Source organism: Hylobates moloch, unplaced genomic scaffold, assembly GCF_009828535.3.
Source record: "Hylobates moloch isolate HMO894 unplaced genomic scaffold, HMol_V3 SCAFFOLD_7, whole genome shotgun sequence".
In the NCBI taxonomy this organism is placed as follows: domain Eukaryota; kingdom Metazoa; phylum Chordata; class Mammalia; order Primates; family Hylobatidae; genus Hylobates; species Hylobates moloch.
The window spans coordinates 116,112,664-116,134,521 of NW_026652282.1; the positions used below are offsets into that span (position 1 = coordinate 116,112,664).

The window sequence follows — 21,858 nt, forward strand, 5'->3', positions numbered from 1 at the left end:
ACTTTTCTGACACAGAAAAGAAAGTACTTTTCTGACACAGAAAAGAAGGATTAGGAAGATAATACACTAAAAGGGATTTTTGGTGATGGAGTGCGTAAAGAACTTTCAGCACTAATGGCCGCCTCTATTTTCTCAGAATGTATTTGATGTAAAGAGGAGGCAGGTTGTGGTGTATCCAAGTTATCTGGCTTCCAGCTCAGTAAAGCATGACAGGTTGTATGTGAATTTGAGAAATCATGAAATAAAGTGAGACTTGCTGTTTTCAACTTGTAAAGCATAACAAGCTGACACTAACGCATGAGTACCAGGGATCTGTGAATGTGTGTTTAGAGTTGTACTGTCTTACTGGGTTTCCATATGTATTCATAGGACCAGAAAATAAGAGGTGGTTTTATTGTATTATGTGTCCTGGCCTCAATTTGAGGGGTCTCAGATCGCCACCTGGTATATCATCCTGCTTTATGAGATCATTTCCTAGAAATTGAGCATCAGAGGGATATACCTGTGGGGTTGACATAATACACTTACCTCACAGCTCAACTTCTTCATTTGGTTTCCAGATGCTACTGTCATTCACGATGGCCATGAGGAGAAGATGGAAAATGGTCAGATCACACCTGATGGCTTCCTGTCAAAATCTGCTCCATCAGAGCTTATAAATATGACAGGAGATCTTATGCCACCCAACCAATTGGATTCTCTGTCTGACGACTTCACAAGTCTCGGCAAAGATGGGCTGATTCAAAAACCTGGTAGTAACGCATTTGTAGGAGGAGCCAAAAACTGCAATCTCTCCGTAGATGACCAAAAAGACCCAGTAGCATCTACTTTGGGAATTATGCCAAATACATTACAAATCACTCCTGCTATGGCACAAGGAATCAATGCTGATATAAAACATCAATTAATGAAGGAAGTTCGAAAGTTTGGACGAAGTAAGTAGTGAAAGAACATCTATCAATAATGCACCAGGAGGTCTCTGTCATTCTATGATTCACTATAGATTCAAGCTACCCCTTGAGGTACACTGGGGGCAATATTGGGCTTTCACATAGTTTAAGGCAGTTCCTCTTGCTTTAACTAAAAAGGTACAGTCTATATTTTCCTGTTTTTTCCCTTTATTTCTTGTAATGTTTCCTTTTGCTGCCGTAACAAGTTATCAAAAGATTCCTAGCTTAAAACAATACAAATTATTATCTTACAGTTCTGGAAGTCAGAATTTTGAAATTATTTTTGCTGGGCCAAAATAGTGTTGGCAGACCAGCATTCCTTCTGCTAGCTCTAGAGAGAATTTCTTTCTTTGCCTTTTCGAGCTTTTAAGGGCCATCTGTATTCCTTGGCCCATGGCCCCTTCCTCCATCTTCATGAAAACACCCTTAGCACTTTTTCTCCTCTCTGACCTCTGCTCCTGTCTTTACATGTTTTCTCTCTGACCTTAACTCTACTGTTTCATCTTATAAGAACACTTGTGCTTACATTGGGCCCACATGCATAAACTTGGATAATCTCCCCATCTCAAGATCCTTAACTTAATTACACCTGCAAAGTAAAGTCATTTTTGCCATATAAGGTAATGTATTCACAGGTTCCAGGAATTAATATGTGGACAATTTTAAGCAGCTGCTATTCAGCCTGCTACATTTGGTTAGTGTTAACAAGGGTTGTCCTAGTAGATGCATGCAGATATTTTGATCTGAATGTTTAAAATACAAACTACATCTAACTTTCCACTCATGAAGAACAGTTACTAAGGTTGTACAACAATTAAATTTCATTTCCCATTCATCTTTATAAAAATAATGAAGTTTTTTAAATATCTTCAGAATATGAAAGAATTTTCATTTTGCTTGAAGAAGTGCAAGGACCTCTGGAGATGAAGAAACAGTTTGTTGAATTTACCATCAAAGAAGCCGCAAGGTAGGTATAAACAGGAACTCTTCAATTTTTTGTTTTTGTTTTTAGAGCAGTAGGGCCCAGTGCAGGACAAAGAGAGGAATAGGCTCTGCCTTGCTTTTTTCTCAAACCCTGGCCCTCACTCATAGTTAAGGCTATCTCCAGAAGTATTTGGATTTATGTTATCTGAACTCAACTCATTCATCCTTCTACTTTTATCATAGCCTCAGGTAGGCTTGGGCCCTCAATTGCCACTATTGGTACTTGCTCTAAGACATATCTTTCCATGAAGACAATCTTTATATTCCTATGTATATTGTAAGCTTCAATTTGTATCCCACACAGTGCCTTGAACATCATGAGTACTTTAAGTATCTTTTGGTTCATAAAATTTCTCTTTATTTTCAGGTTTAAAAGACGAGTCCTAATTCAGTACCTTGAGAAGGTACTAGAAAAAATAGATTCCCACCACCTTCTCAAGAACATTAATCACATCAACAGCAGATCATCATGTTAGTGCAAAGACCAATGAGAAAAAAATGACAAGTTTTCTGTGCTGTAGGATGGAACAGGATATTGTTGAAGCCTCCTGGAATGTTTGAGTCAAGGGAATTGCTTTCCAGATGCTAAGAAGAAGCAGTGGGGCTTTTGAATTTTATGATTATCTGGCAGTGAAAGCTGGGCTTTTGCCTTAATAATTTTTTAAAGTATGAATTGTTTTGTTTTGTTTTCCTCAATTGAGGAAGCTGATGTTATTAATTCAGCAGGCTAAATTCAGTAAACACCGCTGCCCCTACCACGGGTAATGAGAGGTCACTCATTTGAACTTTGCCATTCCAGGCATTCTCAGAGTGGCCAGGGGCCACCTGCAAGTGGAGCACAACTTGGTGCTCTTACTGTGTCCTTCAGAAAGAATAGGTGTACAGAAAAGAAATGGCAATCTTATGTGTGCTGAACAAAGTTTTCAACAATTTCTAGTTGTGCCTTTTAAACCATGCAATATTCAGGATAGTTTGAATCAAAGAAGTAAGAAGCTGCTATTTGGGTAACTTATTTCTCTGTGGGAAGGGGCAGGGAGAGTCACCAAACAATCTACCTCCAACTCTCTTCTCTTTTGTCTAGAGACATTACAAAGTGCACTTGAGGCTGCCCCCAACCTCTGACATTTGTTCTTGCATGTGATGATAGAAAGTCTTCAGATGGACTTATACATTCTGTGCTTTGGAAGCACAAGAACAAAAAATGTGTATATTTCCTTTAATGTTTATACAAAAGTTTATATGGAGCAGTATTGTTATGTTTGTATGAATTTGCAAAAATTAAAGTGTACAAAGAGATTTTGATTTTGCATATATAAAATGAATCATTTTATTGATTTTCACAAGTTCATTAATGCTGGATAAATTTCTAGTTATATGTTTCTTGTGATGTGTTATTCCTTTCAGAAAAAGAGCGTATGCTGTTAAACAAGATGTTAACGTAAGGATTTAAACTTCAAAACATCACTCACAGAATTGAGTGACGTTAGTGAAAATGGCAGAGTAGAGTACCCAGGGACTAGTCACTTTCAAGAAACACGGAAAACACTGGGGAAAAAAACTGTCAGAATCAAGTTTTATTGGAACTCTAGAATATAGTAAAAGGTTTACAGCAACCAAGCCAATCCTGAATTAGGAGAGAAGTCATTGAAACATGGTAGGGGAGCTTTGTGGTATTTCAACTCACCCTTGGAATGGCTGAGTAAAAAAGAAATTTGAGGCCAGGTGCAGTGGCCCACATCTGTAATCCCAGCACTTTGGGAGGCCAAGGTGGGAGGACCACTTGAGCCCAGGAGTTCAAGAGCAGCTTGGGCAGCATGGTGAGACCCCATCTCTCCAAAATACATGTATTTTTAATTAGCTGGATGTGGTTGCACACAATTGTGGTCCCAGCTACTCAGGAGGCTGAGATGGGAGGACTGCTTGAGCCCAGGAGGTGGAGGCTGCAGTGAACTGTGATCACACCACTGAACTCCAGCCTGAGCAACAGAGCAAGACCCTGTCTCAAATAATAATAATAATAATAATAATACAAGCTGACTTCTGAAATGGCATGGCTGCTTACTTCCCACCTTCCTACTCCTCTCAAACAAAGAGGGAGTTTTTGCATTTTCTATTCCTGGTTGCAAAACACAAAAGAAAATGGAAAAATAGTTTATGTGCATTCATGATATGCTTGCTCCTTTGAGACTCTCAAACAGCCAGCACCATCCCTTCCCATAGCCTGCTAGGAGTCAGGATGGCTTCCCAGTGCCTGTTTCTCGACCATTTTAATTTAAAAGCACTGTGAGTAGTAGTAGCTGTGCCTTCTCTGCCACAAGAGAGAAAGCCTGGTCAAGAGGTGTGGTTTTGGATGCAATAAGTCCACTGCTTCTTGGAGACGTTCCTGGACATATTCAATCGTGTCTTTCCTGGGTCCTTGGCGTAGTTGGTCAGGATGGGCTTCCCAATCAGTCCACGGGCCTGGGGCTGATTCATGGTGGTCCCAAAGACCTCAGCCCTCTGTGTTTGGCTGGAAGCCCAGAATGGTGTACAGTTCCTCAGGCATGAACCCCAGCAAGTTCTGGACATCACACAAAAAGCAGCACATATAGCACTTTCCCGACATCTTATGGATGATGTTCTTGTCATAACAGTAGGTAAACCCAGGCTCAGCTTCTTGTAGTTCATCTTGGGCTTATTTTTCCTGACTCCCCACTGGCAGGCAACATTGTCAGCGTTGGCAAGTTTAAACTCCCACCTGTCCCTATTCCAGCTGATGAAATGACTGGCAAGACTGTCTAAAATTCCAGGAGAAACTGCTGTGGGTGAATAGGTCCACTTTCTGTGAAGCCGGACAGCATAGCCACAGGTATAACTGGTTTGCCTTGCTCCACCGGGTTGCTCCTCTCTTGGATGTAATCCTTGAAAGGCATGGTCAACTTTTTGAGGCAGGGAGACTGACTGCAGTTTTCTTTGAAGCTCTCGAAGAAAGGAACCTGCTGCACATCCAGTAAGGATGACTGGCTGTTCCAGGTGCCTGAGCTCTCAAAGCTGTCTGCTTCGTGATTTAAATGTTAAAAAAGCAGACAGCTTTAAATGTCTGCACCATTCTCAGGGGATTTGTGGTCTTTAGGCTTCCCAGAATTGTTGGTGAGCAAATTCAACTTGCCTAGAAAGTCCTGACTGATGGAGCATAGTTGAGGCTGACAGAGCTGAGCTGAGACTTGGAGAACATCTGAAACTCCTGTTCAGAGCTGAGCACGCTGGGTGCAGAAGCTGGACACATGCTGTCCAGGAGGCTGCCTTTGGGGTAATTGTGTGTTTGCATACCATAGGGTACATGCTTTATGCCAAAACCTGATGTATTGTTGTTAAACCAATGAGGAATTGAGTTCAGGCATGAATTTTCTTTATATTGATCTTTTGTCTTTTCTTGGCTTTCTTCGGTCATCTGGTCCAGATGTTCCCAGAAAATATCATCCACAAAGTCAAGTACCAGCTCCAGAAAGTAATCCTTGCCAAGGTTATACAATACCTGGCCACTCACGCTAAGCCTCTGGAGATTCACGTTCACCAGACTGAACTTGTTGGTAGAGCAGAGAAGCCCCTGGCATACGTACTGCTCACTCCACAGCCAGGGTTTCTTTGGAATGCCAAAGCACTGTTTCTCCTTTTTGAAGCCACTGAAGGTAGCTTTTAAAGCTTGAGTCATCACAGCCTTGCTATACAGAGTTAACAAGGGCAATGCACAGTTGGCAAGTCATGAGAAATTGAATCCAAGCCTGTTGGCACTTTTTACAGTGTTTGGTCTTTTTTTTATTATTATTATACTTTAAGTTTTAGGGTACATGTGCACAACGTGCAGGTTTGTTACATGTTTGCTCTTTATTTAGAAAGTGAAAAACAGCAAACACAGACCCATAAAAAGTGTCAAAGGCTGGCTGGTGCCTGAGTGTCCCTCCGTAACTGTTAGCCACAGGGGCTATGTGGTCCATATTCTTGATTCTAAAATCATTCATTGTGCTGCTGCAGGCAAGTCCAGTGCATGATCGGGGTGATGGCTACTCAGGGCCCATGGCTATTCGGTGTGCAATGTGTTAGGGCACACAGGTGCAGGCATGGGGCTAGAAGAGGGACAATCAGGGAGGCTGGATGCAGGCCAGGTGGCTCCCAGCACTCAGGGCTGGGGTGACACCGTGCTCACCCGCCATTGGAGCAAGTAACTAGCCCGTCCCCCATGTGGCATGCTCTTCAGGAGTGGGGGAAGGAGGGAGGATGGATGGCTGAGGGAAAAGGGAAGGAGGGAGAGGAAGGAGGAGGGGAGGAGAGAGAAGAGGAGAAGGGAGGAAGACAGGAGGAGGGGCCAATAGCAGCTTTGATCAGGCAAAAGAAACAATCAGTGAACTTGAAGATAAGTTGATTGAAATTATCCAGTCTGAGGAGTAGAAAGGAAGGAGAATTAAGAAGAATGAACATAGGAGACTTATGGGACATCATCAAGCATAACAACATATATACAATAGGATACCCAGAAGGAGAGGAGGGAAAGTAGCATAAAGAATATTTAAAGAAACGTTGGCCCCAAACTCCCAAATTTAATAACAGACATAAATCTACACATGCAACAAGCTCAAGGAATTCTAAGGGAGATAAACTCAAACAGATCCACACTGAAAAGCATTATGTCAAACTGTTCAAAGACAAAGAATCTTGAAAGCACTGAGAGGGAAATTACCTGTCAGTTAGAAAAGATCCTTACTAAGATTAACAACCAATTTTTCATTAGAAGCAATGAAAGCCAGAAAGCCATGTAATTACATATTTAAAGTGTTACCAGGAGAAAAAAAAACTGTCAATCAAGAATTCTATATCTGGCCAAACTAACCTTCACAAATGAAGGAGAAATTAAGACATTCTCAGATAAACAAAACTTGAAGGAGTTTGCCACTAGTAGTGTTTTCCTACAAGAAATGGTAAAGAGTTCTTCAGGGTGAAATGAAAGGACACAAGACAGTACTTAGAAGCCTTAGGAAGAAACATAAAGTACCAGTCAAGATAACCATATAGGTTACTTTTAGGTTTTAAGTTAGGGCTGGGGGTGGGGGGGGACGGGATAATGTGGAGTTGATGCTGAATGGTTACAGAGTCTCTGTTTGATGATAAAGTTTAGAAATAGGTAGTGGTAATGATTGCATAACATTGTGGATGTAATTAAAGCCACTGAATTGAAAAAAGTAAATTTAAAAAGGCCAGGTGTGGTGGCTCACATCTATAATCCCAGCGTTGTGGGAGACCAAGCCAGGAGGATCACTTGAGGCCATGAGTTTGAGACAGCCTGGGCAATGTGGTGAGACCCCATCTTTTTTGAAAAATAATAATAGCCCCTGCAGTCACTGCCACCACTGCCCTGGTGGCTCTCACCCTTCAGCCTGCAGGTGCCCCCGGCGCCCCAGGACCCCTGGCTGCTGCCTGCCTTCCCTCTGCCCCTGCCAGCCCCACCACTGCATTTCTTTCTGTCACCACTCTTCTGATGCGGCCCTCCCAGGGTGAGTGGCCTGAGCTCAGGTAACCACGCAGAAGTCTTATCTCAATGGGTTCTTCTACAGCAGCTCAGGAATCTTATCAGGAAGCCAACCTTGACCTTGGGTGACCTCTTGTGAGCTTGGGACCCACCACCAAGAAGGGCAGTGTATCAGTTTCTTGTGACTGCAGTAACAAATTTACACACACTGAATGGCTTTAAACAACAGAAATTTATTCTCTCACAGTTCTAGAGGCCAGAAGTAAAAAATCAAGGTCTGGGCAGGGCCATGTTCCCTTCACAAGTGCTAGCGGGAGGCACCTTACAGCTTCTCTCAGCTCCTGGCAGCTCTAGGCCTTCCATGACTTGTGGCCGCATCTCTCCAATCTCTGCCTCCATCTTCACATCTTCTCCTTATGCCTGTCTCAAATCTCCCTCTGTTTTTATCTTGTTAGAGATTGGACTGTCATTGGATGTAGGGCCCACCTGAAATCTAGATTAATCTTATTTTGCTATCCTTAATTTGATTACATTTGCAAAGACCCTTTTATCAAGTAAGGTCACATTTACAGATTACAGGGCTTAGGGAATGGGGGTGTCATTTTGCATGCCCCCATCCAATCCATACAGGCAGTGTCCTCTCCCTTGTGGGACTGGCCTACCTCCTTAGCTGTCTTCCCAGAATTTAATGTCTTTTAGGTCCTGTCTCTTGCTGACCTGGAGCCCTGCGTTCCCCAGTGCAGGAACTGATGGCACTAAGTACCTTGATAAAGCTCTTACTGCCACCAAAAGAAAATAGAGTGACCATCTTTCCCCTTCTCTGAGTTAAGGCCAAGTGCCTCTTCCTGTTGGCTCACTCCTCCCCCGACCCTTTATGTTGTGCAACCCTCCTCTCCCAGCTAAGAAACAGGAAGGACTCTTAAAGACAGCATTAACCAAGGGGGCCCCCATTTTCAAAGCTTGGGAGCAATAACTGCTGCTGGTTGAAACTGACAATTACCACTGATAATAAATTTAATTTTACCCCCACAAAAATAATAATAATTTTTTAAAGCCACTGAACTGTATTTGTCAAATTTGTTAAAATAACAAATTTTATGTTATACATATATTACCATAATTTTAAAAAATTAATAATGTAATATAACAGCCATCTAATTATACACTTTAAATGGGTGAATTGCATGGTGTAAAATAAAGCTCTCAGTAAAGCTGTTTGTTAAACATTGACAGAATGATTTACAAAAGTGATCCAACTCTACGTTGTTTATAAGAGATTCACCTTAAAGACAAATTGACAAATAGGTTAAAAGTGAAAGGAAGAAAACAGATATTCCATGCAAATTGTAACCAAAAATGAGAGGGATATCTATTACTAATATCAGACAAAATAGACTTGAAACCAAAAATTGTTACAAGAGACCAAAAACGACCTTATATATTGATAAATTGGCCAACCCATCAAAAAGTTGTAAAAATTATAAATATATGCACCAGTCAAGAGAGCCCCAAAATAAGTGAAGCAAAAATTGACATATTGAAGGGAAAATATACAGTTCTACAATAATAGTTGGAGACTTCAATAATAGATAGAAGTACTAGTCAGAAGATGGATGAGTAAATAGAAGATTTGAACATTATAAACTGATTAGGTCTAACAGACATAAATAGAACACTTGTCCCAACAACACCAGACTACACATTATTGTCAAATGCACATGGAACAGTCACCATGATGGAAGGTATGTTAAGCTAGAGAACAAGTCTGCATAAAATTAAAAAGACTGAAATCACACAAAGTATATCCTCCAACCAAAATGGAATGGAACTAAAAATCAATAACAGAAGGAAAATTGGAACATGTATAAATACGTGGAAATAAAACAACACACTCTTAAATAACTAATGGATTAAAGAAAAAGTCAAAACAGATGCCTATAGAACACTCCACCAACCATAGCAGAGTACACATTCTTCTAAAGTGCTCATGGAGTGTTCTCCAAGATCAACCATATATTAGGCCATAAAACAAACGACAATAAGTTTAAAAAGACTAAGTCATACAAAGTATCCTCTTAGAGCATAGTGGAGTCAAACCAGAAACTAATAACAGAAGTTGGACCCTTACCTCACAATACATACAAAAATTAACTCAAAATGGATCAACATCAAAATAAAAGAACTACAACCATAAAACTCTTAAAAGGGAAATTTGGAGTAAAGGTTCATGATCTTGGATTTGGCAATGACTTCTTAGATATGACACCAAAGCAAAAGCAAAAAAAATATAGATAATTTGATTTTATCAAAGTTAAAAACTGTGTATCAAAAAACTGTATCAAGAGCGTGAAAATGGCCAGGCATGGTGGCTCACGCCTGTAATCCCAACACTTTGGGAGGCAGAGGCAAGCAGATCACCTGAAGTCAGGAGTTCAAGACCAGCCTGGCCAACATGGTGAAACCTCGACTCTACTAAAAATACAAAAATTAGCCAGGTGTGGTGGCACACACCTGTAATCCCAGCTACTTGGGTGACTGAAACAGTAGAATCGCTTGAACCCAGGAGATGGAGATTGCAGTGAGCCAAGATTGCGCCACTGCACTCCAGCCTGGGCAATAGAGTGAGGCTCTGTGCCCCTTTTTTTGAAACCTTATATCTGCTTGCTCCAAGCAAATTTAAGACTGTAATGGTATTCCTGTCAGGTGTTTCCTTGGTTGGGTTACGTATTCAGATGTTATCTACATACTGTAGGAGGCTGCCTTATCTAAGTTGTAACTCTCAAAGATCTTTGCCTGGGGCTGGTGCAAACAGGTGAGGGCTATCTTGAAAGCCCTGAGGCAATACTATTCATGAGTGTTTCCTATATTTGTTGATTCAAAGGCAAATAGAAACTGAAAGGACAAGTGCACTGTGAGGCAAAAAGACAGCATCTTTAAGGTCTGGTACACTAAACCATTCGCAATGCCCTGGAATTTGGTTAACAAGGTATAAGTATTAGCTAGCAAGAAGTGAAGAGGGTTTCTGCCTCATTTATGATTCTCAAGTGCCATTTGATATTCCCCATCTGGTTTTAAGACTGGTAGAAGAGGGGTATTACAAGGTGATTGGAAGGACACTAGTAACCATGTTATAAGAATTTAGAAATTAAGGGCTCCAATCGTTTCTTAGCTTCTAACTTTAGGGGATATCAATTTTCACTGGGGTGCCTATTGGGGTCCTTTCATTTAATGAGCATGGGTTGAGCTCAAAGAGACCTTCTGAGCACCCTGTCATCCCAGATGGCAGGATTTACTCATTCTAAGATTGACATAGAGAGGTGATCTGTTGGCCCTGCAGAGAGGACCATTTGGGAGGGACTGGTGCCTTTGGGTGATATGATGGCTCCCATTATATTTAATAAATCGCTCTCTAAGAGTAGGGTAGGACACTCATAAATAAGCAACAAGAAGTGTGACTTAAACTGATCTCTTTACTGACATGTGAGTCGGGAAGTAAAATAGTAAGAATAGGGTTTCCCGTTGACTCCAGTTATAGTACAACTTTTGAAGGTCACTAGCCCAACTGGAGAGTTAACACAGAGTAGGAGGCCCAGGTATTGATTAAAAAATCAATATTCTTACCTACCGTGTCAAGGGTCAGCCAGGGTTCCAGATTGGTGACTGGAATGTCCTTTTCAATGGGGGCCATCTGGATCCCTGGGCCTCCTCAGTCTTGAGTTAGTGCCATCTCGAGGGAGGATGTCCCCTTTCCCCTTCAGGACTGAGGAAAATCAATTCCCTAATGACTATCTTGTTTACAGACTGGCCATAGCCCAGGGGCAGCTGGGTGAACCTTCTGGCCTGGTGCTCTGATTGTTTGCATTGAAAGGAGCCTCCTTAATTGTTGTTACCTTGTTGTTGACCAGTTTCCAAGCTTCAAGGTTCCTGGGGGTGACTTTGAGGTGGCAGGACACTATTGTCAGAGAGAGCTGTCATTTTACCCTGGGCCTTATCTCACCAGTTCTTCATCTGGACTCTGCCTTTCTCCTCAGCCAGATTCCTATTATGAAATACTCCAAAAGCCATTTCTAAAATTTGAGGGACAGGTGTTTGTGGCCCTAATAGTAATTTCTGTGATTTTCTCCTGATATCTGGGGTAGACTGGCTAATAAAGTTTTGTCCTGGTGAAACTTGGCCTTCAGCAGACGTAGGGTCTATGTTGGTGTACTTTTGGAAGGCCTCCATTAAGCACCCCTGAAAGAAAGCAGGGTTTACATCTTTTCCCTGTGTGACTACTTTGACTTTCTCTTAGTTAACAGGTTTTTTAACACATTGTCTGATTTCTGCCAGGAGGCATTGGACCATGTAGTCCATCCCTCTTCTTTATTCCTCCAGACCTGTTGTAACTCCAATGTAGGTCCAGGGAGAGATCAGCAATAGCTGCCACTTCATGGGTGGCAGGCTGGTCAACTTCCTTGCTATCTATGTATCCCTGACCGGCTAACCAGATTCTTTGTTGTTCCTGTGGAGTACAGCAAAAAAAAGGACAACTTGTGTACCTTTCAAGTTAAGTCGAAGGCCAAAGTTAGAGCCTGGAATGTGTCAGTAAATGCACTGGCTTCCTCTGAGAACAGTCTGAGGTTTTGCTTGCACTGGATTAGATCATTTATTGGGAATGGAACATGTACTCTAATGGTCCCTTCTCCACTTGGACTTCCCCTAAAGGGAGCAGTTTTACTGGCCCTGGTTGCTATGGAGTCCCACTGCGAGTTATTCCAACTGGGCTAGTCCCTAGTGTACAAGGCAAGGAGGATAAAGAGGAGCATAAGCAGGAGTTGAAATGGGATTAGATTCTCCAGAAGACTCTGATAGTGTGGGGGGTGCTGGGGACTCGGAAGGAGGTGTGAGTCCCTGAGAGCCCCTATGTGGAGCTGGTGTTGGACTGTGGGGCCTGGGGTCCTTTCCCCTTAATGAAAGAAAATATTCTAATGCTTCTGCATGGATTTCTTTCATACTGGATTTTAGCCCACAGGTGCTGCATAGAGCTGGGTTCTGTTGTAAGGCCATAAAGGCCTGCACACAGGGTACTTGAGACCACTTACCCTGATTTGTTCAGAAAAGATCTGTGGTGTTAAAGTTCACATTTCCATTCTGTGGCCATTTTTCATTGTTTGCTTAATTGTACCCAGGGCAAACTGTGTGACAAAAGAAGGTGAGTTTTTTTTTCCCTTTTTTAGCTCATCTAACCAAATGATATGCCAGTTTTTAAAATATAAATCCCATGGGTGTTTCAGTGAGAGTAGAGGAGATAAGTCCAGTGGTGCCAAGAGAATCCTGCAATGATGGACACATATACCAAAGTCCAGGAGGTTGTGGGTGTCCCCATGAGCCGAGCTAGATCATGAAGTGGTACAGGGTATTTGCTTGAATCCCCATGAGACCGAGGCCCTAGGATGTCACCAGAGTTTGCTATGCACCATCCTAGGTCTCACCAGCGCTGGACATCTCCAGGCTCAACCAAGGCAGCCCCTGCTGCTGGCTGGGAGGCCCAGGTGTCTCACCGACAAGACTTTCCCTACCTCACTGGTTTGCCATTTATAATACCAAGAATGCCTGGATGCAATCCAGGCATTCCAATAGTTATAATACCAAAAATGCCTGGATGCAATCCCTGGGACCAGGCATCTACATGACTGCACATCTTTTTTTTCAGCATAGAAGGTTTGTGGAAGGACAATCTGAAGGAGTATGAAAGTGCATAAAGCCTGCAGGGATAGGGACCTTAATGTGCCCCTCAAAACAGAAAGCTTTGTCAATAGAAAGTCAGATTAGAATATAAATCACAATAGCCACAAAGTGGCAGTCAAGTATTTCCAGAGGGACAACAAACGTGCTGAGTCTGAAATGTGGCCAGAAATGTGACACTATGCAGCAAAATAGCCTGAATATTGAGTATTGAGGGCAACCCACATGGTTAGTATAATTATGAATAGTGCAGAAGTCACAGCCAAAAGTAGAGCAGCACATATATTCATATAAAGAATATAGGTGACTTAAAAACTTTTTCCCCACAACTTCAATGAAAAAGCCCTAGAAAAAGCAGTCATACTCAACCAGGTAGTTTGGGACTGCCATAGGACACATCACGGGTGCAGGGAAACTGAAGTCAATGAAGCAGACAAACTTCTATCTGTGTCATGGCACCAGAAATGTTGACAGCTGCTGTGAGACCTCGCTTCTTGTTTTCCTAGTTTAACAATTTAAGCAAGAGACACACAGCAAAGGAGATGCAGCACAGAGCAATTTTTTGCAAAGGAAAAAGAATATTTTCAAATTTAAGTGCAGAATAGAGAGTATACCCTGAGACAGAGAAAGAATTCAGGGCGGAGTGTTTGAAAGCACGAGACAGCACTGATTATTACTGGGGAAACTCCCTTTATGGGAGTCTTACATGATTATTCATAAGGAGGTGGGAAAAAGTGTAGCTAGCAAGCATGTTCAGGGTGGTCCTCTGGGTGCATATTTGCAGTAGCTGTCCATGCTTGTTCATGCATCACATGTCTCATTAGTATCTTAAATCTCCACCCAGGGATGTGTTTTCGACTATTATAATGAACAAAGGGTCAGTGTGAGGACAGGTAAACTTAAAGTACGCATGCTGTCTACAGAGGAAATTCCCGAATGAAGATAGCTATGCTTGAATGAGCTTAAGTACAAGGAATGCTGAGCCTTATTGGTGTTGATTGTATGGTCACCATGATTGCTTTGTCCCAAGGACATGGTCACTTCCTTGACTTCCTATCCTGCCTCGGTGTGATTAGATATCGATACATTTTGTATATAAAAGAATTTACCTCATAAAAGATCACAAGAAATTATTGAAAGTCCAAATGCTTAAATATTTCTAAATTTAGGTGAACTTACAGGTGTTTATAATGTTATAGCTAACCGTAGACCACCATGGGTCTTATTAGTTTTAAAAATACAAAACAAATATTTAATGCTTCTGGGAAATCATGTTAAATCTTTTGAGAACCAAACAAGCAAACCGTATATTCTCACTATTCATTGTACCACAGATGTGATCAATTCTGAATAAGTGTTTCAGATGACTAAGTATATTTGCACTAACAATAATGTTACAACAATAGAACAAAGTTTTTTTTTAACTTCATTGAAATTAAAAGAAGAAAGCTGGATAGGGTCTCGTTTACAAAATGTTCAACAAATTAGAAGGTAATATTGGCATAAAAGTACTGAAGGCCAGGGATATAACAGAGCATCTATGGCAGGTGTATACAAGGGTACATACTTGCCAGAATTTATGCAAAAGTAATTATGCCAAACACAAGACTCATTGGGCTCATTTTTTGCATGATTTCAGTGAGTATAGGGAAGTTCTTGTGTCTATTTGAAATAATACATCAAAATATATCTGGAAAATATATATTTGTATGGAGACATACTGGACATCAAGATAACATGCAATCGAGACACTAGAAACTAATTAAAGATGGTTATCAAATATTAAAACACATAATATGAAATGACATAAAACATTATGCCAAGCACCAAGTGTCTTGTCACATGTAGATTACAAAGTTTTGTGTAAGTTTTTGATTTAATAATATTTTCTGCCAAGTAGAAAAAGTTAATAAAGCTCTATAATCTTTTTTAAAAAACATATCTTGGCCAGGTGCAGTGGCTCATGCCTGTAATCCCAGCACTTTGCGGGGGTGAAGTGGGTTGACTGCTTGAGCCCAGGAGTTCCAGACCAGCCTGGACGACATGGTGAAACACTGTCTCTAAAAAATATATAAAAATTAGCCAGGTATGCCGGTGCACACATGTAGTCCCAGCTAATAGAGAGACTGAGATGGGAGGATCACTGGAGCCCAAGAGGTCCAGGCTGCAGTGGGCCATGATAGTGCCTCTGCACTCCAGTCTGGGCAACAGAGCAAGACCCTGTCTCAAAAAAAAATTCTATAATTATACATACAGAAAAGCAAAGCTACCTTTGCTTACAGCAAGTGGAATAAAGCATCTTTGAAAGTATGTTTGATGGAGGTAAAAGTTTAACAAGATAAATGAATGCATTTCCTTAATTTGAAAATGTAGGGAATAGAAAACTAGAGAAATTAGAAATGTTCAAATCACTAGATAACAATATAAAATATTTTGGGAAAAGTACAATTCAAATAGAAAGTAAAACACTATAGATGCCTTAATTTCATATTAATAATGGAGATACGACAAAGTAAAGTGTTTGGAATCTTTTAGTTGGAGAAATATTACTTTTTATGAATACATCTGATCTACGAAAGAAACCACTGATGTAACATAAATATTCGGTTGATATGTCTTGTAGATTTTCATCTGCAATAACTAGTTTGAAGCAGAACACAGTATCAATACTTTGAAAAACATCAGCATCATGTTTGGATCTTGTAAAACTGAGTCACTTACCTCCCTTTGCACTGTCTTATCCAACTTTAGCCTTAAGATTTTTATTGAACAATACCAGGTCACAGTGGCATCCTGCAGAAGAACTTTCAGTAAGCTGAAGTTGAAAAAAAATCACTTCATATTATCACTTTGTCAACAGAAATTGACACACATGGCAATTCTTCTAATTGAAAATGAGATAAAAAAGTACTATATTCTCAAAATATGAGTTTGCTTCCATTAGAGCCAGAAAGTGAGATGTTAATAAATTCTATCTGGAGCTTAAATAAAGTATTTCAATTTAAAATAATATTGCAGGTGGGCTGAGTGTCTCACGCTTATAATCTCAGCACTATGAGAGGCCGAGACAGGTGGATCCCTTGAGCCCAGGAGTTCAAGACCAGCCTGGGCAACATGGCAAAACCCGTCTCTACAAAATATACAAAAAGTAGCCATGCATGGTGGTGTGGGCCTGTAATCTCAGCTACTTGGGAGGCTGAGGTAGGAGGATTGTTTGAACCCGTGAGGTTGAGGCTGCAGTGAGCTGCATTGTGCTACTACACGCCAGCCTGGGTGACAGAGTGTATATATATATGGAGATATATATATATATATATACATGGAGATATAGATATATATCTCTCTCCATATATATAGATAAATATATAGGGATATATATATGGATATATATACAGATATATATATATATGGATATATATGGATATATATACAGATATATATGGGTATATATACAGATATATATATATGGGTATATATACAGATATATATATATGGACAGAGAGAGAGTAAATAATAAAAAATCAATAAAATAATATTGTAAGGTTTGTTCACCTACTTTCCAAATTTTCAATATCTTTGTGACAACTTTAATGTTCTGGAAACACTAATTGTTTATAAATGTATGAAATTATTTTTATCAAGGTGCACATTTTCCCCATGCCTTGGGCTCCAGTGTGACTCCACATAGCACTAAGTAAGGGGGGGATTAGGGCTCCCCACATTCAGGCATCGTGAGTGACTCTTCCTGGAATATAAAAAGGAGAGAAGTGGAAGAAGGTAGGGGTGGCTCTGAAAGCAGAGGTTTTCCCACACCGTCTCAGCTGACATCGCACTGTCAACAACGGGGTTCAGAGGACCACCCTCGCTGCAAAGGAGTCTGAGATGGAAGATATTTTTTAAAAGTCTGCCCAAAACAAAATCAGGATTCCAATAGAGAGGAAGAAAGGGGAATGGATAGTAAGTAGTCAGGTAGCAATGCTAAGGTAGTCAGGTAGCAATGCCTGCCCACAAATGAGACACTGAACCACGACACGGATAGATAGTCTGCAAGTTGTAGTGCTATGATGAAAACAAGGGGCTGAAATCACTGAGGGTCTTACTTCAGATGGTATGACAAAAAGGTCTCTCTGAGGAAGTGGTATTTAAAGAGAGATAGAATAGATGACCAGGCACAGCAGCTCACGCCTGTAATCCCAGCACTTTGGGAGCCCATGGCAGGTGGACTGCTTGAGACGAGGAGTTCAAGACCAGACTAAGCAATATAGCAAGACCACATCTCTACAAAAAAAATTTAAAAAAAAATAAAGAAAAATGGACAAAATGAGAAACAGTGATTTTTGGCAGAGGAAAGAACAACTACTAAGGCCCAGCAGCAAACACATGCCTGTCATGTTTGAGGAACATCAAAGAGGTGGAGTGGCTTCAGCACAGGGATGGACGGGACAGGGGCAGGTAGGTGGCACCAAGCGTGGTTAGGAATATGAAACAGGGTCCTCACCATGCAAAGCTCTTTCAACTATCCCTTCTGTGATTGCATCATCAGTCCTTCTTGGCTGAAAGTTCTGAGATTACGATTTGGGTATTTGTTTTTGTTTTTTGGGCCTCCATCCACAATATCCACCCTGCCCATCGTGGAGTTGGGGCTGGCCAAGGCAGAAATCCATGATTTCTCCAGTTCCTCCAGCAGCCGCAGCCTGGGATTGGTCTTGCTGCCAACCTGCTAGCTGATGTACAGGGGATAAGCCCTCAGCCTGTGTTCACAGCATTCCCTAAAGCCCTTTTCCCTAGACTTGTCCCAGCTTTGTGGGACTGCACTTCTGCTCAGTTTCCTTGACCAGCACTTCTGGAACTTGTAAAATCTGGAGTCTACCAAAACTTTCATGTATTTTTCTAAATTCTGGAATTTACATAACCTTGCAAATATTATTCCATAAGAGACCCAAATCTGCTCTTTGTATCTCTTTTTCTTCCCTCTTTCTTAAAGAGATTGGCCAGGGGGAACCAGCTGGATTGGACTCTTCCAGTAAGCCTGCTTGTTGGGCTCTCAGCTGTCCACTTAGGAAACACAATGTTGAGTCCCTAGGACCTGCTAGCAAACTCTGGCATTGTAGATGACAGATTCTGGTGTCCCCTGGGCACCGATCCATCCTAAATCTTTCCTTCCCAGTTCAGAAAAAACCCACAGTGGCTATGCTGACTTCTGATGTAGGCGCTGCCCCTTTGGGTTCAAACATAGGTTAGTACAGCCCACTGCTGGCTACATAGAAGACATTGTGAAAACGCAAATATCTATATACCCCTTTTTACATTTCATAGGGCATCATGTTTACTATTCTCCCTCACAGATCTTGCAGAGCAATTGGAACTTTCTCAGATACAAAGATCTCTGTATATATAATTTTATGTTCTGTAACTTGTTCAGAAACTTCTTCATTCTGGTTCTGAGATTAATGTATTACATACATTGGATATCCCACCTTTAAGCAGAACATCAAGTATATTTGTGGACCTGCTACACATCTGTGGCAATGTGGCAACCATGCTTTTCCACTTTCAGAGGAGACCTACTTTAAAGCAAAAGCTTTTTTGAGAATCATCAGATTGTGTTTGGTATGGCAGCAGGGACAGGGAGATTAGAACACAGGTTAGTGTCATCCCCCCTCACCAAGGCTCCTAAAAGCATTGGCTGGCTCTGGTGGCCCTGTCTCTTTGTCCTCAACCATCAAGATTTGGCTTTACCATTTACTGACAGTGGGACACAGGTCATCATCTCATCTTCTTTGGCCTGCGCTTCCTCACCAGTAAGATGGGGTGGGCAATTTCTACTGCACACGTTCCTCAGCAGTAGTAAAAGAGATGAGACATTCCAAGTGTCTGTACCATGCCTGGGCATAGTTGGCACTCAGAAAATTTGTGGGCTAATGATGAGGGCAGAGATGAATGATACTGGCTGGGCTCCACAAGGGCAGGGAATGCTGCTCTGTAGGCTATTTACTGCTGATCCCCAGCTTCTGGCATGCAGCCTGCCACAGATAAATGAAATAGGTGTCACAGATAAATGAAATAAATGAAAGAGGTGTCAGACATGGAGTGAAAATAAAGTCACTTTTTTTCTAGACAAAAGGGAAGGATCTGTAGAATCGTATAAAAATAGGGATGTTTGATGATAGAGTGGAGATAGAGTGTTCGGTTCTAATAGCCACCTCTATTTTCTCAGAATATTTGAGATAGATAGGAAGCAGGTTAAGGAGGGCTCACTTAGTCTGGCTTCCTGCTGTGTACAGCATGGCATTTATAGATGAACTATAAAAATAATATCAAGTGAGAATTGTAAAGGGCAGCAAGATGATACAAAATCATGAGTACAAGAAACCTGTGAATGTTTATTCTGCTGTTGTACTTGTTTACTGCATGTATTCATTATGCCAAGAGGTAAAAAGGTAGTTTTATTGTATTATCTCACCTGATCTCTGATTGCAAGATCTGGGATTTCCACATGGTATATCCTTCTATTTCATGATATAAATAATTCCCTAGAAACTGATTCATACATAGCTGTCCCTCTGCGGGGGTGGGGGGAATACACCTATCTTGCAGCTCAACCTCTTCACTTGGTTTCCAGATGCTAGTGTTACTCACAATGTCCATTAAGAGGAGATGGAAAATGGCCAAACACAACCTGACAACATCTTGTCAACTGTTCCACCAGGACTATTTAATAGGCCAGAAGCTGGTATGTCATCCATGAGTACCAGGGATCTGTGTATGTTTGTTTATTAGTTGTACTGTCCTACTTGGTTTCCATATGCATGCATACCGTAATGAAGGGGAAAAGGTGTTTTTGTTGTATTATCTATTGTGAGCTCAATTTGAGGGGGCTCAGATGGCCACCTGGCATATTCTTCAGTTTTATGGGATAATTTCCTAGAAACTGAGTATCAGTGGGATATACCGGTGGTGTTGTCATAATGCACTTACCTCACAGCTCAACCTCTTCCTTTGAACAGAGGATGGAAAATGGCCAACCCTAAACTGATAACATCTTGTCAACTGCTCCACCACAGCTTGGTGATATGGCAGCAGCTGGAATTTCATCCACGAGTACCAGGGATCTGTGTATGTCTGCTTATTAGTTGTACTGTCTTACTTAATTTCCATAAGCAGGCATATTTTCATGAATGGTAGAAGATGGTTTGTTGTATATTTTTTCCTAGCCTCAATTTGAGGGGTATCAGTAGCCACCTGGCATATCCTCCCCTGCTTTCTTATATGATTTTCTAGAAACTGAGCATCAGAGGGATATACCTGTGGGGTTGACATAATGCACTTACCTCACAGCTCAACTTCTTCATTTGGTTTCCAGATGCTACTGTGAATCAAAATGTCCATGAAGAGCAGATGGAGAATGGCCAAACACAACCGGATAACATCTTGTCACATGTTCTATCAGGGCTGATTTATATGGCAGGAGCTGGTATTCCAGCGATGAGTACCAGGCATCAGTGTATGTTTATTTATTAGTCGTACTGTCCTCCTTGGTTTCCATATGCATGCATAGTGTCATGAGGGGAAAAAGGTGGTTTTGTTGAATTATCTTTCCTGGCCTCAATTTGAGGGGATGTAGATAATTATTTGATGTATTCTCCTGCTTTATGGGATAGTTTCCTAGAAACTGAGCATCAGTGGGATATACAAGTGGGGTTGACATAACGCACTTACCTCACAGCTCAACCTCCTTCTTTGGTTTCCAGATGCTACCATCATTCACAATGTTGGTGAAGAAAGGATGAAAAACAGCCAACCCCAAACTGATAACGTCTTGTCAACTATTCCACCACGGGTTCGTCATATGGCAGCAGCTGGTATTCCATCCATGAGTACCATTTATCAGTGTATGTTTGTTCACTAGCTGTACTGTCCTACATGGTTTCCATACGCATGCAGTGTAATGCAGGGAAGAAGGTGGTTTTATTGTATTATCTTTTCTGGCCTAAATTTGAGGGATCTCAGACCACCACTTGATATATCCTCCTGCTTTATGGGATGATTTCCTAGAAACTGAACATCGGAAGGACATACCTATGGTATTGACATAATGCACTTATCTCACAGCTCAAATTCTTTATTTGGTTTCCAGATGCTACCGTCACTCACAATGTCCACAAAGAGAGAATGGAAAATGGCCAACCCCAACCTGATCACTACTTGTCAACTGGTCTGACAGCACTTATTAATATGGCAGCGGCTGATATTCCGGCCACGAGTACCAGGGATCTTTCTATGTTTGCTTATAAGTTGTACTGTCCTACTTGGTTTTCATACGCATGCCTAGTGCCATGAAGGGAGTAAGGTGGTTTTGTTGTATTATCATTTCTGGCCTAAATCTAAGGCATCTCAGATCACCACGTGATATATCCTCCTGCTTTATGAAACAATTTCATAGAAACTGAGCATCAGAGGGATATACTTTTGAGTTGGCATAGTGCACTTACCTCACAGCTCAACCTCTTCCTTTGGTTTCCAGATGCTACTGTCACTCACAATGTCTATGAACAGAAGATGGAAAATGGCCAACCAGCACCTGATAACGTGTTGTTGACCCTTCCACCAGGGCTTATTAATATGGCAGCCACTGATATTTCATCCATGAGTGCCAGGGATCCGTGTAAGTTTGCTTATTAGTATTACCATCCTACTTGG

General features: G+C 41.3%; 1 protein-coding gene and 1 pseudogene across 9 annotated transcripts in view; one reads left to right on the forward strand and one right to left on the reverse strand.

The window, feature by feature from the left end:
* INTS6L (integrator complex subunit 6 like) overlaps window positions 1-3,282 on the forward strand; it is a 58,255-nt gene extending 54,973 nt beyond the window's left edge. For 5 of the 9 annotated variants that reach the window (XM_032757681.2, XM_032757684.2, XM_032757682.2 and 2 more), the window contains 3 exons: window positions 561-935; window positions 1,824-1,917; window positions 2,302-3,282. In XM_032757681.2, the coding sequence (XP_032613572.1) occupies window positions 561-935; window positions 1,824-1,917; window positions 2,302-2,410 (578 nt within the window). In that variant the 3' untranslated portion in view covers window positions 2,411-3,282. Of the gene's footprint in view, window positions 1-560; window positions 936-1,823; window positions 1,918-2,301 lie in introns of those variants that run through there. The other 4 variants (XM_032757690.2, XM_032757691.2, XM_058441528.1 and 1 more) reach the window with 2 other exon arrangements.
* A 1,143-nt stretch (window positions 3,283-4,425) lies between these two features.
* On the reverse strand, window positions 4,426-5,932 carry LOC116811199 (protein C-ets-2-like; annotated as a pseudogene).
* Between the last annotated feature and the right edge of the window lie 15,926 nt (window positions 5,933-21,858).